At 47.5% G+C, this 20,087-nt stretch overlaps 1 protein-coding gene across 4 annotated transcripts in view; it reads left to right on the top strand.

The window, feature by feature from the left end:
* Positions 1 to 1,182: 1,182 nt before the first annotated feature.
* Positions 1,183 to 20,087, top strand: part of DNAJC8 (DnaJ heat shock protein family (Hsp40) member C8) — a 250,520-nt gene continuing 231,615 nt past the window's right edge. For 2 of the 4 annotated variants that reach the window (XR_010232197.1, XM_063954577.1), the window contains exon 1: positions 1,183 to 1,371. Coding sequence is in view for 3 of the 4 variants with exons in the window: in XM_063954577.1 (XP_063810647.1) it covers positions 1,303 to 1,371 (69 nt within the window). In the remaining variant the exon portion in view is untranslated. The remainder of the gene's footprint in view (positions 1,372 to 20,087) is intronic. The other 2 variants (XM_063954578.1, XM_063954576.1) reach the window with 2 other exon arrangements.

The following is a 20,087-nucleotide window of genomic DNA, read 5'->3' as shown; positions in this document are numbered from 1 at the left end:
AAGGGTACGCAGTACCCACCCGTACCCGCCCACTTGCACCGCTAATCACAGCCCACCATGGCCATAATGCAGTTCCATGATGCAGTTTACATTAATAAACTTACATTTTAATTGTAATAATAGTATATACTACCATAGGGGTGAGAGAGAGACCACCACTCTGCTCCTGCCTCTACCTGATGCTAGTGACCGTCGATTTTTTACCTTATGTGGCCACCGATACCCACCCAGAAACCTGCAGTGGCCGGTATTGAAGTGACTCATGCAGACCCCACTCCCAGCATTCAGGACTCGCATAAATGCAATCTGCGCATGCGTGAGTCTGGAATGACAAGGGGCGGGGCCAGCACCATGACGTCATGAGGTGGGTGTCGTTTATTTAAATACCGGCTTCTGCTCCCTACATTCCCGCCCGCTTTGACTGATTTCGCGGGGTCCGCACCGCGACGTCATGAGGGGATGTTTTTGAGTTTACTTAAAAGCCGGCCTCTGCTCCCCACAGCACATACCCGTCCCGTCCTCTGTGGCTTATTTGAATAAAATGCCGCTCTTATCGTGACGTCGTCCGTGCAGGCCTCACCCCCCCAGCATTCGGGACTCGCAAAACTGCAATCTGCTGGGGGCGTGGCCTGCAGGACAACGTCAATATATGGGCTGCATGTATTGAAATGAGCTACTGCAGGCAGGAATGTGAGGATCCACTTCATGACGTCACGGTTCAGGCCCCGCCCCCTGTCATTCCGGATCGCGCATGCGCAGACCGCATTTTTGGCGGAAAGCACTGAAAAACGGGAGGACCCGGAGGTTTATCGGGGCATCGGGAGGGTCAGGTAAAAAACGGGAGCCTCCCGCGGAATGCGGGAAGGTAGGCAACCCTGCCCTTACAGCCACAATCATATATTGTATACTTTTTGCCAATTTATGATCTATCTCTCTGGATTCACTATTGTTGACATAAGAATCAGAATCCGTGTCGGTATCAGTGTTTACAACATTTGCAAATGGTTTCTTATGTGACCCAGAGGGGCCGCCTGCATAAGGAATAACAGGAATCGATGATGCATGAGGTTGCAACCCTAGTTACCCACAGTGTTATGCTCTCTAGGATGCTGATGTGGGGATGATACACGCCACGCCCAGCTGTAGGTTGCATAGTCAAGACACAATGATGGTCATTTCAACAAACCTCCAGCCAGCAGTGAAGTGGTTACCCGTATACGTGACGTCAGTACGTAGCGGGCCCGCTAACAGCGTTCCTTTTGTCACGTGTTAACGTAAGTGTGAGCTGTGCTTGGCGGCAAGATGGCGGCTCCCGGGGCTGAAGGACCGTCCGGAGCGGTGGATGATGCCTTCTCAACGTATTACACCGAGGTGAGACGTGTGTGGTGTTGGGCGGAAGCTCAAGGGGCAACGCGCCGATAAAATGGGGGTGTGGGACCGTTTACGGTGCTGTCATGCGACGCCGAGGGTCTTTATCGGGCAGTTTGCTGTCCCCTGATACGTAGCGGCCACAGTGCAATGTTCTCATGTCTCTGCCCCGCACAGACGCCAGTCCTGTGCAGCCGGCCGGGGTGTGAGTGTGACAGCTCGGCGCCAGCATGGATTCCTCTGCATGCTCAGGAAGGAGCTGGTGATTGCTGGTAGCTAAAGGAGTGTGAGCATTTCTATTAACATCTGCAAGTGCTCAGGTAGTATAGGGTGCCTTTATGGCTGTACCCTAGTCCACTTTCCCATATCCCCCTCTTCAGTGGCTGCAGTTCGCCCAATGGCTATACTCTGACTTTTATTTGTAGTGTTAATAAAGCAAGGTGGTGTATTTGAGCAGAAGGCTACCCATGCAGTGCTGGCCTAAGCTAAAGAAGTCAAGTTTGCCCACAGCAAACAACCAGCATCATCTACCTATCATTTTATTGGCTCATGTATTTGATGAATGTTTGCTAGAAGCTGATTAGCTTCTATGGGCAACTTGTATTAACTCTTCTAAAGAGGACATCTCACCTTAGCTCTGTAGTTAAGTGGTAATGACACATTATTCTCCCCCCAAAGTTATGGGTATACTAGCACAGTAGTTGCTACACTGACAATTGGTTTAGTAACTACTTAAGATGAGTAATACCCTTTTCTCTGACGTCCTAGTGGATGCTGGGAACTCCGAAAGGACCATGGGGAATAGCGGGCTCCGAAGGAGGCTGGGCACTCTAGAAAGATTTACGACTACCTGGTGTGCACTGGCTCCTCCCACTATGACCCTCCTCCAAGCCTCAGTTAGATCTTGTGCCCGGCCGAGGTTGGATGCACACTAGGGGCTCTCCTGAGCCCTTAGAAAGAAAGTATAGATTTAGGTTTTTTATTTTCAGTGAGACCTGCTGGCAACAGGCTCACTGCAGCGAGGGACTAAGGGGAGAAGAAGCGAACTCGCCTGCTTGCAGCCGGATTGGGCTTCTTAGGCTACTGGACACCATTAGCTCCAGAGGGATCGACCGCAGGCCCAGTCCTTGGTGTTCGGTCCCGGAGCCGCGCCGCCGTCCCCCTTACAGAGCCAGAAGCAAGAAGACGTCCGGAAAAGCGGCGGCAGAAGACATCAGTCTTCACCAAGGTAGCGCACTGCAGCTGTGCGCCATTGCTCCTCATACACACTTCACACTCCGGTCACTGAGGGTGCAGGGCGCTTGGGGGGGGCGCCCTGAGCAGCAATAAAAACACCTTGGCTGGCAAAAATACCACAATATATAGCCCCAGAGGCTATATATGTGGTAAATACCCCTGCCAGAATCCAGAAAAAAGCGGGAGAATAGGCCACGGAAAAGGGGCGGAGCTATCTCCCTCAGACACACTGGCGCCATTTTCTCTTCACAGTGCAGCTGGAAGAAAACTCCCCAGGCTCTCCCCTGTAGTTTTCAGGCTCAAAGGGTTAAAAAGAGAGGGGGGGCACTAAATTTAGGCGCAATATTGTATATGCAAGCAGCTATGGGGGAAAATTCACTCAGTTATAGTGTTAATCCCCACAGTATATAGCGCTCTGGTGTGTGCTGGCATACTCTCTCTCTGTCTCCCCAAAGGGCTTTATGGGGTCCTGTCCTCAGTCAGAGCATTCCCTGTGTGTGTGCGGTGTGTCGGTACGGCTGTGTCGACATGTTTGAGGAGGCGGCTTATATAGTGACGGAGCAGATGCCGATAAATGTGATGTCGCCCCCTGTGGGGCTGACACCAGAGTGGATGGTTAGGTGAAAGGTATTAACCGACAGTGTCAACTCCTTCCATAAAAGGGTGGATGACGTAACAGCTGTGGGACAGCCGGCTTCTCAGCCCGCGCCTGCCCAGGCGTCTCAAAGGCCATCAGGGGCTCAAAAACGCCCGCTCATTCAGATGGCAGACACAGATGTCGACACGGAGTCTGCCTCCAGTGTCGACAAGGTTGAGACATATACACAATCCACTAGGAACGTCCGTGACTTGATCCCGGCAATAAAAAATGTGTTACACATTTCTGACATTAACCTCTAAAAATGGGTTTTTATGTTTGGGGAGAAAAAGCAGGCAGTGTTTTGTTCCCCCATCAGTTGAATGAATGAAGTGTGTGAAAAGCGTGGGTTCCCCCTGATAAGAAACTGGTAATTTCTAAAAAGTTACTGATGGCGTAACTTTTCCCGCCAGAGGATAAGTTACGCTGGGAGATCTCCCCTAGGGTGGATAAGGCGCTCACACGGTTGTCAAAATAGGTGGCACTGCCGTTTTAGGAACGGCCACTTTGAAGGTACCTGTTGATAAAAAGCAGGAGGCTATCCTGAAGTCTGTATTTACACACTCAGGTACTAGACTGAAACCTGCAGAGCGTGCTGCTGCAGCGTGGTCGGTGACCCTGTCAAACATACTAGTTTGCTAACATGACAACATATTAAAGACGTCGTCTTATGTATGAGGGATGCACAGAGGGATATTTTGCCGGCTGGCATCCAAAATGAATGTAATGTCCATTCTGTCAGGAGGGTATTAGAGACCTGTCACTGGACAGGTGATGCTGACTTTAAAAGGCGCATAGAGATTCTGCCTTATAAGGGTGAGGAATTATTTGGGGATGGTCTCTGGGACCTCGTATCCGCAGCAACAGCTGGGAAGAAATATTTTTACCTCAGTTTTCCTCACAGACTAAGAAAGCACTGTATTATCAGGTACAGTCCTTTCGGCTTCAGAAAAGCAAGCGGGTCAAAGGCGCTTCCTTTCTGTACAGAGACAAGGGAAGAGGGTGCACCAGTCAGCCTGTTCCCAGAATCATAATTCTTCTCTCGCTTCCTCTGAGTCCACAGCATGACGCGGGGGCTCCACAGGTATAGCCAGGTACGGTGGGGGGCCGTCTCAAAAATTTCAGCGATCAGTGGGCTCGCTCACAGGTGGATCCCTGTTTCATTCAAGTAGTATTTCAGGGGTACAAGCTAGAATTCGAGATGTCTTCCCCCCGCCGTTTCCTCAAATATGCCTTGCCGACAACTCCCTCAGACAGGGAGGCTGTGCTAGAGGCAATTAATAAGCTGTATTCCCAGCAGGTAATACTTAAGGTGCCCCTACTTCAACAAGGACGGGGTTACTATTCCACACGGTTTGGGGTACCGAAACCGCATGGTTCGGTGTGACCCTTTTTTATATTTAAAATCCTTGAACACATACATAAAAAAAATTCAAGTTCAAGATGGAATCGCTCAGGGCGGTTATTGCAAGCCTGGACGAGGGGGATTACATGGTATCCCGGGACATCAAGGATGCTTACCTGCATGTCCCCATTTACTATCCTCACCAGGAGTACCTCAGATTTGTGGTACAGGATTACCATTACCAAGTCCAGACTCTGCCGTTTGGACTGTACATGGCACCGAGGGTGTTACCAAGGTAATGGCCGGAATGATGATACTCCTTCGAAAAAGGGGAGTTTTAATTATCCCGTACTTGGACAATCTCCTTATAAGGGCGAGGTCCAAGGAGCAGTTGCTAGTCGGGGTAGCACTATTTTGGAAAGTGCTACAACAGCACGGTTGGATTCTAAACAGTCCAAAGTCACAGCTGGTTCCTACGACACGTCTACTGTTCCTGGGGATGGTTCTGGACACAGACCAGAAATAAGTGTTTCTCCCGGAGGAGAAAGCCAAGGAGCTGTCATCTCTAGTCAGAGACCTCCTGAAGCCAAAACAGTTATCGGTGCATCATTGCACGCGAGTCCTGGGAAAAATGATAGCTTCCTACGAAGCAATCCCATTCGGCAGGTTCCATGCAAGAACTTATCAGGGGGACCTGTTAGACAAGTGGTCCGGGTCGCATCTTCAGATGCATCGGCTGATACCCTGGTCCTTGGAGACAGGGTTATCTCTACTGTAGTAGCTGCAGAGTGCCCATCTTCAAGAGGGCCGTAGGTTCGACATACAGGACTAGGTCCTAGTGACCATGGATGCCAGCCTTTGAGGCTGGGGGGCAGTCACACAGGGAAGAAACTTCCAGGGACTTTGGTCAAGTCAGGTGACTTCCCTACATAAATATTCTGGAACTGAGGGCCATTTACAATGCCCTGAGTCAGGCAAGGCCTCTGCTTTAAAACCAGCCGGTCCTGATCCAATCAGACAACATCACGGCAGTCGCCCATGTAAACAACAGGGCGGCACAAGAAGCAGGATGGCGATGGCAGAAGCCACAAGGATTCTCCGATGGGCGGAAATTCATGTGTTAGCACTGTCAGCAGTGTTCATTCCCGGAGTGGATAACTGGGAAGCAGATCTTCTCAGCAGACACGACTGCCACCCGAGAGAGTGGGGACTTCATCCAGAAGTCTTCCAAAGGATTGTACACCATTGGGAAAGGCCACAGGTGGACATGAAGGCGTCCCGCCTCAACAAAAAGCTATAAAAGATATTGCGCCAGGTCAAGGGACCTTCAGGCGATAGCTGTGGACGCTCTGGTAACACCGTGGGTGTACCAGTCGGTTTATGTGTTCCCCCCTCTGCCTCTCATACCAAAGGTACTAAGAATAATAAGAAGGCGAGGAGTAAGAACGATACTCGTGGTTCCGGATTGGCCAAGAAGAGCCTGGTACCCAGAACTTCAAGAAATTATATCAGAGGACCCATGGCCTCTGCCGCTCAGACAGGACCTGCTGCAGCAGGGGCCCTGTCTGTTCCAAGACTTACCGCGGCTACGTTTTGATGGCATGGCGGTTGAACGCCGGATCCTAAAGGAAAAGGGCATTCCGGAGGAAGTCATTCCTACGCTGATTCAAGCCAGGAAAGATGTAACTGCAAAACATTATCACCGCATATGGTGGAAATATGTTGCTTGGTGTGAGGCCAAAAAAGGCCCCAACAGAGGAATTTCAACTAGGTCGATTTCTGCATTTCCTACAAGCAGGAGTGTCTATGGGCCTAAAATTAGGCTCCATTAAGATACAGATCTCGGCTCTGTCGATTTTCTTCCAGAAAGAATTAGCTTCAGTACCTGAAGTTCAGACATTGTAAAAGGAGTGTTGCATATTCAGCCCCCGGTTGTGCCTCTAGTGGCACCTTGGGATCTCAACGTGGTGTTGAGTTTCTTAAAATCACATTGGTTTGAACCACTAAAAACCGTGGATCTAAAATATCTCACGTTGAAAGTGGTCATGTTATTGGCCTTGGTTTCGGCCAGGCGTGTATCAGAATTGGCGGCTTTGTCATATAAAAGTCCTTATCTGATTTTCCATATGGATAGGGCAGAATTGAGGACTCGTCCCCAGTTTCTCCCTAAGGTGGTATCAGCTTTTCACTTGAACCAACCTATTGTGGTGCCTGCGGCTACTAGGGACTTGGAGGATTCCAAGTTACTGGACGTAGTCAGGGCCTTGAAAAATGATGTTTCCAGGACGGCTAGAGTCAGGAAAATTGACTCGCTATTTATCCTGTATGCACCCAACAGGCTGGGTGCTCCTGCTTCTAAGCAGACTATCGCTCGCTGGATCTGTGACACGATTCAGCAGGCGCATTCTGCGGCTGGACTGCCGCATCCTAAATCAGTGAAAGCCCATTCCACAGGGAAGGTGGGCTCATCTTGGGCGGCTGCCCGAGGGGTCTCGGCTTTACAACTTTGCCGAGCTGTTACTTGGTCAGGGGCAAACACGTTTGCAAAATTCTACAAATTTGATACCCTGGCTGAGGAGGACCTGGAGTTCTCTCATTCGGTGCTGCAGAGTTATCCGCACTCTCCCGCCCGTTTGGGAGCTTTGGTATAATCCCCATGGTCCTTTCGGAGTTCCCAGCATCCACTACGGACTACGAGAAATAGATTTACTGGTGAGTAAAATCTTATTTTTCCACTGCCTTAAAAAATACACGTTTTTGCACATGAACTCACATCAACCAAGGGTTTTATTCAGCGGAAAAGGGTCCCAGAGAAAAAGGGTTAAGGCAGTGGTTCCCAAACTTTGAATTCCCAGTGCACTAGAGCATAGGTTCTCAAACTCGGTCCTCGGGACCCCACACAGTGCATGTTTTGCAGGTCTCCTCACAGTAACACAAGTGAAATAATTAGCTCTACCTGTGGACCTTTTAAAATGTATCAGTGAGTAATTAATACAGCTGTGCACCTGCTGGGTTACCTGCAAAACATGCACTGTGTGGGGTCATGAGGACCGAGTTTGAGAACCTTTGCACTAGAGTATCATAATTTCTCTAACGTCCTAGTGGATGCTGGGGACTCCGTAAGGACCATGGGGAATAGACGGGCTCCGCAGGAGACGGGGCACTTTAAGAAATAATTTGGATACTGGTGTGCTCTGGCTCCTCCCTCTATGTCCCTCCTCCAGACCTCAGTTTGAATCTGTGCCCGGACGAGCTGGGTGCTACTTAGTGCGCTCTCCTGAGCTTGCTAAAAAAAGTATTTTGTTAGGTTTTTTATTTTCAGAGAGATCTGCTGGCAACAGACTCTCTGCTACGTGGGACTGAGGGGAGAGAAGCAGCCCTACTCACTGAAGATAGGTCCTGCTTCTTAAGCTACTGGACACCATTAGCTCCAGAGGGATCGTACACAGGATCGCACCCTTGGTCGTCCGATCCCGGAGCCGCGCCGCCGTCCCCCTCGCAGAGCCGGAAGACAGAAGCCGGTGACAGAAGCAAGAAGACTTCGAAATCGGCGGCAGAAGACTCCAGTCTTCATATGAGGTAGCGCACAGCACTGCAGCTGTGCGCCATTGCTCCCACACTAAACCCACATACTCCGGCCACTGTAGGGTGCAGGGGGGGGGGGGGGGGGGCGCCCTGGGCAGCAATTAGAGACCTCTTGGCAAAAGTGGGCATATATACAGTTGGGCACTGTATATATGCATGGGCCCCCGCCATATTTTTACACAGAAACGCGGGACAGAAGCCCGCTGCTGAGGGGGCGGGGCTTCTTCCTCAGCACTCACCAGCGCCATTTTCTCTCCACAGCTCCGCTGAGAGGAAGCTCCCCAGGCTCTCCCCTGCAGAATCACGGTAGAAGAGGGTAAAAAGAGAGGGGGGGCACATAAATTTGGCGCAAAAACAGTATATACAGCAGATACCGGGTTAACACTAAGTTACTGTGTGATTCCTGGGACATATAGTGCTGGGGTGTGTGCTGGCATACTCTCTCTCTGTCTCTCCAAAAGGCCTTGTGGGCGAACTGTCTTCAAATAGAGCATCCCCTGTGTGTGTGGTGTGTCGGTACGCTTGTGTCGGCATGTTTGACGAGGAAGGCTATGTGGAAACAGAGTGGGAACAAATGAATGTGGGGTCGCCGCCGACACCCGATTGGATGGATATGTGGAAGGTTTTAAATGATGATGTTACTTCCTTGCATAAAAGGTTGGATAAAGCTGAAGCCTTGGGACAGCCGGGGTCTCAGCCCATGCCTGATCCTATGTCGCAGAGGCCGTCAGGGTCTCAGAAGCGCCCACTATCCCAAATTGTTGACACAGATATCGACACGGATTCTGACTCCAGTGTCGATGGCGATGATGCAAAGTTACAGCCTAAAATGGCTAAAGCCATCCGTTACATGATTATAGCAATGAAAGATGTGTTGCACATCACAGAGGAAACCCCAGTCCCTGACAAGAGGGTTTATATGTATGGGGAAAAAAGTCAAGAGGTAACCTTTCCCCCTTCACATGAGTTATGTGAAAAGGCTTGGGAAACTCCAGATAAAAAACTGCAGATTTCCAAACGGATTCTTATGGCGTATCCTTTCCCGCCAACGGATAGGCTACGATGGGAATCCTCCCCTAGGGTGGACAAAGCTTTAACACGCTTATCCAAAAAGGTAGCCCTGCCGTCCCAGGATACGGCTACCCTCAAAAATGATGCTGATCGCAAACAGGAGGTTACCCTGAAGTCCATTTATACACAGGGTAGAAAGAAAGGAAAAAAAGGGGGTCGCACAGACCTATATATGTACTAGTCAATAATTATCAGTAAGTCACATATAGTCTTTTCCCATATGTTTAAATCTTGTTGTTTATCTATCAATTAAATTCTATGGGAGGTGCTCCTGGGAATAAGTTATACACATGTAGAAACCAGAAGAAAAAAGTATTCCCTAATATGGGCACACTCGGACTATGTGACACTATACTTTAAGTCAAATATCAAAATGATATTTGACCACTAATGTTAAAATATAACTTTTCTCTAACGTCCTAGTGGATGCTGGGGACTCCGAAAGGACCATGGGGAATAGCGGCTCAAATGAGGAGACTGGGCACAAAGTAAAAGCTTTAGGACTAGCTGGTGTGCACTGGCTCCTCCCCCTATGACCCTCCTCCAAGCCCCAGATTTTGTGCCCGAACGAGAAGGGTGCAATCTAGGTGGCTCTCCTGAGCTGCTTAGAGTAAAAGTTTAAATAGGTTTTTTATTTTCAGTGAGACCTGCTGGCAACAGGCTCACTGCACGCAGGTGAGTTTGTTTCTCTCCCCTAAGTCCCTCGATGCAGAGTGGATTGGGTTTCTTAGGCTACTGGACATTAGCTCCAGAGGGACGATCACAGGCCCAGCCATGGATGGGTCCCGGAGCCGCGCCGCCGGCCCCCTTACAGATGCTGAAGCAAGAAGAGGTCCATAAATCGGCGGCAGAAGACTTTCCTGTCTTCATAAGGTAGCGCACAGCACTGCAGCTGTGCGCCATTGCTCTCAGCACACTTCACACTCCGGTCACTGAGGGTGCAGGACGCTGGGGGGGGGCGTCCTGGGAAGCAATGAATTTACCTTAGCTGGCGAAAAATACATCACATATAGCTCCTGGGCTATATGGATGTATTTAACCCCTGCCAGTTTTCCAGAGAAAAGCGGGAGAAGAGCCCGCCGTGAAGGGGGCGGGGCCTATCTCCTCAGCACACAGCGCCATTTTTCCCACACAGCTCCGCTGGTAGGAAGGCTCCCAGAATCTCCCCTGCATCCTGCAACTACAGAAACAGGGTAAAAAAGAGAGGGGGGCACTTATTTGGCAAAATAACAAATAACAGATATAAGCAGCTATAAGGGATAGACACTTATTGTAAGGTTGTCCCTATACATATATAGCGCTCTGGTGTGTGCTGGCAAACTCTCCCTCTGTCTCCCCAAAGGGCTAAGTGGGTCCTGTCCTCTATCAGAGCATTCCCTGTGTGTGTGCTGGGTGTCGGTACGTGTGTGTCGACATGTATGAGGAGGAAAATGATGTGGAGGCGGAGCAATTGCCTATAATGGTGATGTCACCCCCTAGGGAGTCGATACCTGAATGGATGGCCGTAATTAAGGAATTACGTGACAGTGTCGGCACGTTACAGAAAACTGTTGACGACATGAGACAGCCGGCAGCTCAGTTAGTGCCTGTCCAGGCGTCTCAAACACCGTCAGGGGCTATTAAACGCCCGTTACCTCAGTGGGTCGACACGGACCCAGACACACACTGACTCCAGTGTCGACGGTGAAAAAACAAACGTATTTTCCAGTAGGGCCACACGTTACATGATCACGGCAATGAAGGAGGTTTTGCACATCTCTGATACTGCAAGTACCACAAAAAGGGGTATTATGTGGGGTGTGAAAAAACTACCCGTAGTTTTTCCTGAATCAGATGAATTGAATGAAGTGTGTGATGAAGCGTGGGTTACCCCCGACAGAAAACTGCTAATTTCTAAAAAATTATTGGCACTATATCCCTTCCCACCAGAGGTTAGGGCTCGTTGGGAAACATCCCTAGGGTGGATAAGGCGCTCACACGCTTATCAAAACAAGTGGCGTTACAGTCTCCAGAAACGGCCGCCCTTAAGGAGCCAGCAGATAGGAGGCTGGAAAATATCCTAAAAAGTATATACACACATACTGGTGTTATACTGCGACCAGCAATCGCCTCAGCCTGGATGTGCAGTGCTGGGGTGGCTTGGTCGGATTCCCTGACTGAAAATATTGATACCCTGGACAGGGACAATATATTATTGACTATAGAGCATTTAAAGGATGCATTCCTATATATGCGAGATGCACAGAGAGACATTTGCACTCTGGCATCAAGAGTAAGTGCGATGTCCATTTCTGCCAGAAGAGGATTATGGACGCGACAGTGGTCAGGGGATGCGGATTCCAAACGGCATATGGAAGTATTGCCGTATAAAGGGGAGGAGTTATTTGGGGGCGGTCTATCGGACCTGGTGGCCACGGCAACGGCTGGGAAATCCACCTTTTTACCCCAAGTCACCTCGCAGCAGAAAAAGATACCGCCTTTTCAGGCTCAGTCCTTTCGTCCCCATAAGGGCAAGCGGGCAAAAGGCCACTCATATCTGCCCCGGGGCAGAGGAAGGGGAAAAAGACTACAACAGACAGCTTCTTCCCACGACCAGAAGCCCTCCCCCGCTTCTGCCAAGTCCTCAGCATGACGCTGGGGCCTTACAAGCGGACTCAGGCACGGTGGGGGCCCGTCTCAAGAATTTCAGCGCGCAGTGGGCTCACTCGCAAGTGGACCCCTGGATCCTGCAGGTAGTGTCTCAGGGGTACAAATTGGAATTCGAGACGTCTCCCCCTCGCCGGTTCTTGAAGTCTGCTTTACCAACGTCTACCCCCGACAGGGAGGCGGTATTGGAAGCCATTCACAAGCTGTATTCCCAGCAAGTGATAATCAAGGTACCCCTCCTACAACAGGGAAAGGGGTATTACTCCACGCTGTTTGTGGTACCGAAGCCGGACGGCTCGGTGAGACCCATTTTAAATCTGAAAACCTTGAACACTTACATAAAAAGGTTCAAGTTCAAGATGGAGTCACTCAGAGCAGTGATAGCGAACCTGGAAGAAGGGGACTACATGGTGTCTCTGGACATCAATGATGCTTACCTCCATGTCCCAATTTGCCCTTCTCACCAAGGGTACCTCAGGTTTGTGGTACAGAACTGTCACTATCAGTTTCAGATGCTGCCGTTTGGATTGTCCACGGCACCCCGGGTCTTTACCAAGGTAATGGCCGAAATGATGATTCTTCTTCGAAGAAAAGGCGTCTTAATTATCCCTTACTTGGACTTGGACGATCTCCTGATAAGGGCACGGTCCAGAGAACAGTTAGAGGTCGGAGTAGCACTATCGCAAATAGTACTACGACAGCACGGATGGATTCTAAATATTCCAAAATCGCAGCTGATTCCGACGACACGTCTGCTGTTCCTAGGGATGATTCTGGACACAGTACAGAAAAAGGTGTTTCTCCCGGAAGAGAAAGCCAGGGAGTTATCCGACCTAGTCAGGAAACTCCTAAGACCAGGCCAGGTGTCAGTGCATCAGTGCACAAGGGTCCTGGGAAAGATGGTGGCTTCTTACGAAGCGATTCCATTCGTCAGATTCCACGCAAGAACTTTTCAGTTGGATCTGCTAGACAAATGGTCCGGATCGCATCTTCAAATGCATCAGCGGATAACCCTGTCTCCAAGGACAAGGGTGTCTCTCCTGTGGTGGTTACAGAGTGCTCATCTCCTAGAGGGCCGCAGATTCGGCATTCAGGATTGGGTCCTGGTGACCACGGATGCCAGCCTGAGAGGCTGGGGAGCAGTCACACAGGGAAAAAATTTCCAGGGCTTGTGGTCAAGCATGGAAACGTCACTTCACATAAATATCCTGGAACTAAGGGCCATTTACAATGCCCTAAGTCAGGCAAGGCCTCTGCTTCAGGGTCAGCCAGTATTGATCCAGTCGGACAACATCACGGCAGTCGCCCACGTAAACAGACAGGGCGGCACGAGAAGCAGGAGGGCAATGACGGAAGTGGCAAGGATTCTTCGCTGGGCGGAAAATCATGTGATAGCACTGTCAGCAGTGTTCATTCCGGGAGTGGACAACTGGGAAGCAGACTTCCTCAGCAGACACGATCTTCACCCGGGGGAGTGGGGACTTCACCCGGAAGTCTTCCACATGATTGTAAACCGTTGGGAAAAACCAAAGGTGGACATGATGGCGTCTCACCTCAACAAAAAACTGGACAGATATTGTTCCAGGTCAAGGGACCCTCAGGCAATAGCTGTGGACGCTCTGGTAACACCGTGGGTGTACCGGTCAGTGTATGTGTTCCCTACTCTTCCTCTCATACCAAAAGTACTGAGAATCATAAGAAGGAGAGGAGTAAAGACTATACTCGTGGCTCCGGATTGGCCAAGAAGGACTTGGTACCCGGAAATTCAAGAGATGCTCACGGAAGAACCGTGGCCTCTACCTCTAAGACAGGACCTGCTCCAGCAGGGACCATGTCTGTTCCAAGACTTACCGCGGCTGCGTTTGACGGCATGGCGGTTGAACGCCGGATCCTGAAGGAAAAAGGCATTCCGGATGAAGTCATCCCTACCCTGATCAAAGCCAGGAAGGATGTAACCGTACAACATTATCACCATATTTGGCGTAAATATGTTGCGTGGTGCGAGGCCAGGAAGGCCCCTACGGAGGAATTTCAACTGGGTCGATTCCTGCATTTCCTGCAAACAGGACTGTCTATGGGCCTCAAATTAGGGTCCATTAAGGTTCAAATTTCGGCCCTGTCGATATTCTTCCAAAAAGAACTAGCTTCTGTACCTGAAGTTCAGACGTTTGTCAAGGGAGTACTGCATATACAGCCTCCTTTTGTGCCTCCAGTGGCACCTTGGGATCTCAATGTAGTGTTGGGATTCCTAAAATCACATTGGTTTGAACCACTCACCACTGTGGACTTGAAGTATCTCACTTGGAAAGTGGTAATGCTGTTAGCCCTGGCTTCAGCCAGGCGTGTATCAGAATTGGCGGCTTTATCCTATAAAAGCCCTTACCTAATTGTTCATACGGACAGGGCAGAATTGAGGACTCGTCCTCATTTTCTCCCTAAGGTGGTTTCAGCATTTCACTTAAACCAACCTATCGTGGTGCCTGCGGCTACTAGGGACTTGGAGGATTCCAAGTTGCTGGACGTAGTCAGGGCCCTGAAAATATGTTTCCAGGACGGCTGGAGTCAGAAAATCTGACTCGCTGTTTATCCTGTATGCACCCAACAAGCTGGGTGCTCCTGCTTCTAAGCAGACGATTGCTCGTTGGATTTGTAGTACAATTCAGCTTGCACATTCTGTGGCAGGCCTGCCACAGCCAAAATCTATAAAAGCCCATTCCACACGGAAAGTGGGCTCATCTTGGGCGGCTGCCCGAGGGGTCTCGGCTTTACAACTTTGCCGAGCAGCTACTTGGTCAGGGGCAAACACGTTTGCTAAATTCTACAAATTTGATACCCTGGCTGAGGAGGACCTGGAGTTCTCTCATTCGGTGCTGCAGAGTCATCCGCACTCTCCCGCCCGTTTGGGAGCTTTGGTATAATCCCCATGGTCCTTTCGGAGTCCCCAGCATCCACTAGGTCGTTAGAGAAAATAAGAATTTACTTACCGATAATTCTATTTCTCATAGTCCGTAGTGGATGCTGGGCGCCCATCCCAAGTGCGGATTGTCTGCATTACTTGTACATAGTTATTGTTACAAAAATCGGGTTATTGTTGTTGTGAGCCATCTTTTCAGAGGCTCCTTCTGTTATCATGCTGTTAACTGGGTTCAGATCACAAGTTGTACGGTGTGATTGGTGTGGCTGGTATGAGTCTTACCCGGGATTCAAAATCCTTCCTTATTGTGTACGCTCGTCCGGGCACAGTATCCTAACTGAGGCTTGGAGGAGGGTCATAGGGGGAGGAGCCAGTGCACACCAGCTAGTCCTAAAGCTTTTACTTTGTGCCCAGTCTCCTGCGGAGCCGCTATTCCCCATGGTCCTTTCGGAGTCCCCAGCATCCACTACGGACTATGAGAAATAGAATTATCGGTAAGTAAATTCTTATTTTATTTATTATCTTAAAACATCTGCGAAAATATTGTGCATGTGAAAACAAGTGCAAAAATAATAAACAATATGTGAAATAAAGCTAAAAATTCAGTCACTGCTGCCTTTTCATTCTTCACTCTCTCAAGTGTTTTGAATGTATGTATTTTTATTGCAAAAAATCTTTCCTTTACTATCCTGTTAGAAACAATAGTATCCTTTATAAGTACCTCTGTGAGAACTGTGAAGGATTAGATTGTCATTCTTAACAGACAATCTCTCATTCTTGGTAGTGTGCGCACCACTCTTTCCAAGTATTATAATCAGGCACTGTTATATCCTATATAGTACCTATAATAGGTCCTTCATTGTCCTGACTATCTATCTCACAGAATTATCCTTTGTAGCCTCCTATAATTCGATTTCTGATTCTAGATATGTTATCTTCTACTGTATTAAGGGGGGTACACACGGAGAGATCCGTGCTTAAAATCTAAGCAATCTTGCTAGATTGCTTAGATTTTAAGCACGGATCTGCCGTGTGTATGCCCTCCAGCGATAGCGATGCGCGGCCCCGCGCATCGCTATCGCCGATGCTAGATTGAGCTGCATGCAGGCTCAATCTAGCGGGTTGCTCACTTCACCGTTGTGTGAAGTGAGCGGCCCCCCCGTCGGCTTTCCCCCTCGCTCAGCACATCGCGCTGTGCTGAGCGGGGTGAGAGATGTGTGCTGAGCGGTCTGTGTTAAGATCGTTCAGCACACATCTCTCCCGTGAGTACCCCCCTTTAGACTTTGCTTGAGATCATCTGATCATGAGATTGTTACAGATGAAAATATTATGCCTGTTATGGTGAGACTGATGATAGTCGTAATGTATGACACTACTGAATTAATTTGATAATCTGACCGTGCTGTTTTTACATGCCTGTATTAATGATCTTAATTCATGTCACGTACATCCATGGACAATTATATTCCCTGTCAATTATTCAGGAATATTGCCAGTTTATCTTCTATAACAAGCACTATGCTGATAGACGACTTGTGCCCCCTGTTTATGGCTTATGATTCTACATCCATACTCTGTCTAGATATTATTTAGAAGAATATGACCAATATGTTCTTAGGATGTATGTGCACAGTGGTACCTTGAGATAATATATTATCCTTCTCTTATGTACCCCAGCTTATACCTGCTGGTCGTGGCGATGGTATTTTATTAAAGCATTATATCATAAGATGTTTGAGACAGAGCCGATATGTTATCCTCCTCTTACGTACCCCAGCTTATACCTGCTGGTCGTGGCTTGTATTTATAATTCCACACATATGGTCAGGAGTCCATATACCATTCCTTATCAGGGTAATATCGCTATGTCCCATACAAATACTGGTATTTAAAATTCAAGCAAAGTTCCTACTATACACGGATATGTTACACAGTACCGAGATGTGGAGGCTACCTGTTTGTGACACATTAGACATTATCCATTATAGATACTTTTTAATAATATTATGAAGGTGGATAGGTATGTCTTGATATAAAGATGCAGTGCATTTCAACATGCACCCATCTGTCGCGGCTCCCAGTTCCCAGCTTGTGCACAGTGTAATGCGGGACCGCTGAGAACACAGCTTGTTAAAGCCGCAAACTATAGCAGCGTGCAGCCGCTAACCGCCGCTTCCCGTTGTCCAGGGTACACACACCAATGGCGGTATCCGACACTGCGGGGGCCGCTGGGTGTATATCCCACTGCGGCCGCTGACCTCGGCTCCCCGTCTCACAGGCCACCCGCACTGCTAACGGTATCCGTCAGTGCGAGGCCGCCGGGTGTGTGTCCCGCTAAGGCTGCGGCTGTACAGTACGCTGCAGGATTGTGTCACAAACAAGAATATATATGGTACAATTATTTAACAAAGGATAGTTCTATATGCAGTGACTGAACATTTAAAATACTAATTGACAGACATGGCCGTGTGAACTGTCTCCTAACGACCGTTTCGCATGAGCTTAATCATAGGAAACCCGATTGTCGGGTCTGAAGGAGCTAAGTACCCAGTCAATCTTTCATTGGCCACACAATTTGATTGACATATCTCATGCCCAATCATAGGTTGTTTTTATATAAGAACTGTTTATTAATGAATAGGCTGCCAGGAAGAGTATATCATTGATAGTTTACAGCTTTTATTTTTTTGGGGCTAGATGTTTTCACCTTCTAAATAAATGAATTTTTACTCCTCTGTGAGTTTATTTATATATTATTATTGTTTTCATATTTTTACTAGTTAATTAATATTTGCTATTATATTTATGAGTGTTATCTATTCTTATTATTATTTGGTTATCATATTCTCTAAAGGGTATGATTGTACCCCAGTGTATAAGGAGTGCAATCTATTAGAATTGTGCCATCCATATCTGTTTGATATGAAATGTATGTGTGCATGTGATAGGAGAAATATTATTTAGTGATGAAATTATCTATCATGAATACCATTCCCAATCCTCTAAAGTGGTTATTAATTAATCCATTTGTGTCTTATTGACCAAGTGCTTTAGTGGATCTATTTGAATATATGAATGTGAAGACAGTAAACCTAAAAAGAAAAAGTAAAAGAAAAAAGAAGAAAAAAGAGTGTACTACTCAATACAGTGAATATAAATGTGAAAGTGTTTAACCATGCATCAAAAATTGAATAAAAACGTGAATGGCTTGACTGTATGTAGATGCACTCAATCCAGAGTAGTGCAATCAATTGCTATAATCTATCCTATATTCCCAACTCTTTAAGAGCATGGATTATTTGAAAATTGTGGGGAAACTCATCCAGTTAAGAATGATGAAAAATTGATATGTTCATTCATGCCGTTTGGTTGTAAACCATCTAGTAAGAAAGTCCATCGACTCTCCTTTCTCAGCAGCTCTTGTGTTATACTGCCTCCTCTTATTCCCAGATGTACTCGTTCTATTCCAAATGCCTTAAGGTCTGTTGCTTTTCCAGCATGTTTTTCATGGAAGTGTTTTGCAACTGTTGTCAGTTGTTTAAATTTATTGTAATCCTTTTGGCAATTTCTGATCGAGCCAACATGTTCCAGGACCCTCTTTTTCAATGGTCTAGTTGTCATACCAATATATCTTTTCCCACAGGTACAGACAAGATGGTAATCAACTCCAGATGTCAAACAATTTATGTAGTCCCTGATCTTATGTGTTCTGTGATATTTATCTTCAAACTCTGTTGTTTTTGTCATATAATCACATGCTTTACAGCTTCCACATTTGTATCACCCCGTAAGAGCTCTGTTTGTTGTTTTTTTATTATTCGTACTGTAATGGCTATGGACTATTTCATCCCTGAGATTGTTCGCTCTCCTCCAACTCATGGATGGTTTGGTTCCAAGTTCTTTAGCCAAATCTGGATCCAAGGTCAAAATTGACCAGTGTTTATCAATAATTTTTTGTATTTCTTCCCATTCTGAGCAAAAATCACCCACAAATCTGATAGTATCTGATTTTTTGGTTCTCTTGCACTTCTTGGGAAAGAGCAACTGGTTGCGATCCATTTGTTGTGCTTGATATTTGGCTTTTTTAATAGCCCTTTTCGAATAGCCTCTCCTTAGAAGTCTCTCACTCAGTTCTGTGGCTCTCTGTTCGAATTCTACTAGCCCAGAGCAGTTTCTCCTCATTCTTAGGAACTCCCCCCTGGGGATTCCTTTGAGGACTGGGGGGAAGTGTGCACTTGATCTGTGTAGGACACTGTTAGTTGCTGTGTGTTTTCTGTGTAAATCTGTACTTATTCTGCCATCTTCCAGTTTTCTCACCTTCCAGAAACGTCACTTCAGTTTCGCTAATTTCATAGGTAAGTTTGAGATTGAAGTTATTATTGTTAAGTACATCAATAAATTCTCTAAACTTTTCTCTGGGACCATCCCACAATATGAGCAGGTCGTCTATATATCTCATCCATATTAGGATGTGTTGGGTATACTGTTCCATTGTCTCATGAAAGACAATGGACTCCTCCCACCAGCCCAAATATATATTTGCATACGTGGGGGCACAAGCCGCCCTCAGCTGTGCCCCGCACCTGCAAATAATACTTGTCATCGAAGACAAAGAAATTTTTCTGAAGTACAAACGTCAGGAGTTTCAACAAAAATTCTCCAAATTACGTTTTGCCCTCTTTCTGGAGATAATTCAGCAGACTGGATGCCTTTCTCATGTTGTATGCTGGTATAGAGTGATTCAACATCACACGTGGCAAGAAAAACTTGCCTATCAACATGGATTTCATTCAGTTTGCACAAAACGTCTGTTGTGTCTTTCGTATAGGACGGTAATGTAGTTACAAACTTCCTGAGGTGGGTATCCAAAAATTTACTGGCCTGTTCAGTCAACCCCTCTATCCCCGAAACTATGGGGCGGCCAGGAGGTGTTCGTTCGTTCGTTCTTATGAACTTTGGGGAGTAAGTAAAATGTGGGGGTCTTTGGTTCCTCTACCTCCAGGAATTTGAGTTCTGTTTTATTTATGATGCCCGTCTCATAGGCTGTCATGATTATTCGGTCGTACTGTTTTTTATATATCTCCATGGGGTTAGATGGTAGACGTTTGTAACATGATGTATCATTAAGTTGTTTTCTTGCCTCCTCAAGGTACAGTTTCTTGTCCCAGATAACAATATTGCCTCCCTTGTCGGAAGGTTTTATTTGGACGTTGTCCCAGGATTTGATGTCATGAAGTGCATCTCTTTCGTCCTTGGTCAAATTGTCCATAACATGGTGTCTGGAT

This window comes from Pseudophryne corroboree, chromosome 2 (assembly GCF_028390025.1).
Source record: "Pseudophryne corroboree isolate aPseCor3 chromosome 2, aPseCor3.hap2, whole genome shotgun sequence".
Taxonomy (NCBI): Eukaryota; Metazoa; Chordata; class Amphibia; order Anura; family Myobatrachidae; genus Pseudophryne; species Pseudophryne corroboree.
The sequence above is the reverse complement of the archived record's forward strand: the minus strand, read 5'-3'. Positions and strand labels throughout refer to the sequence as shown.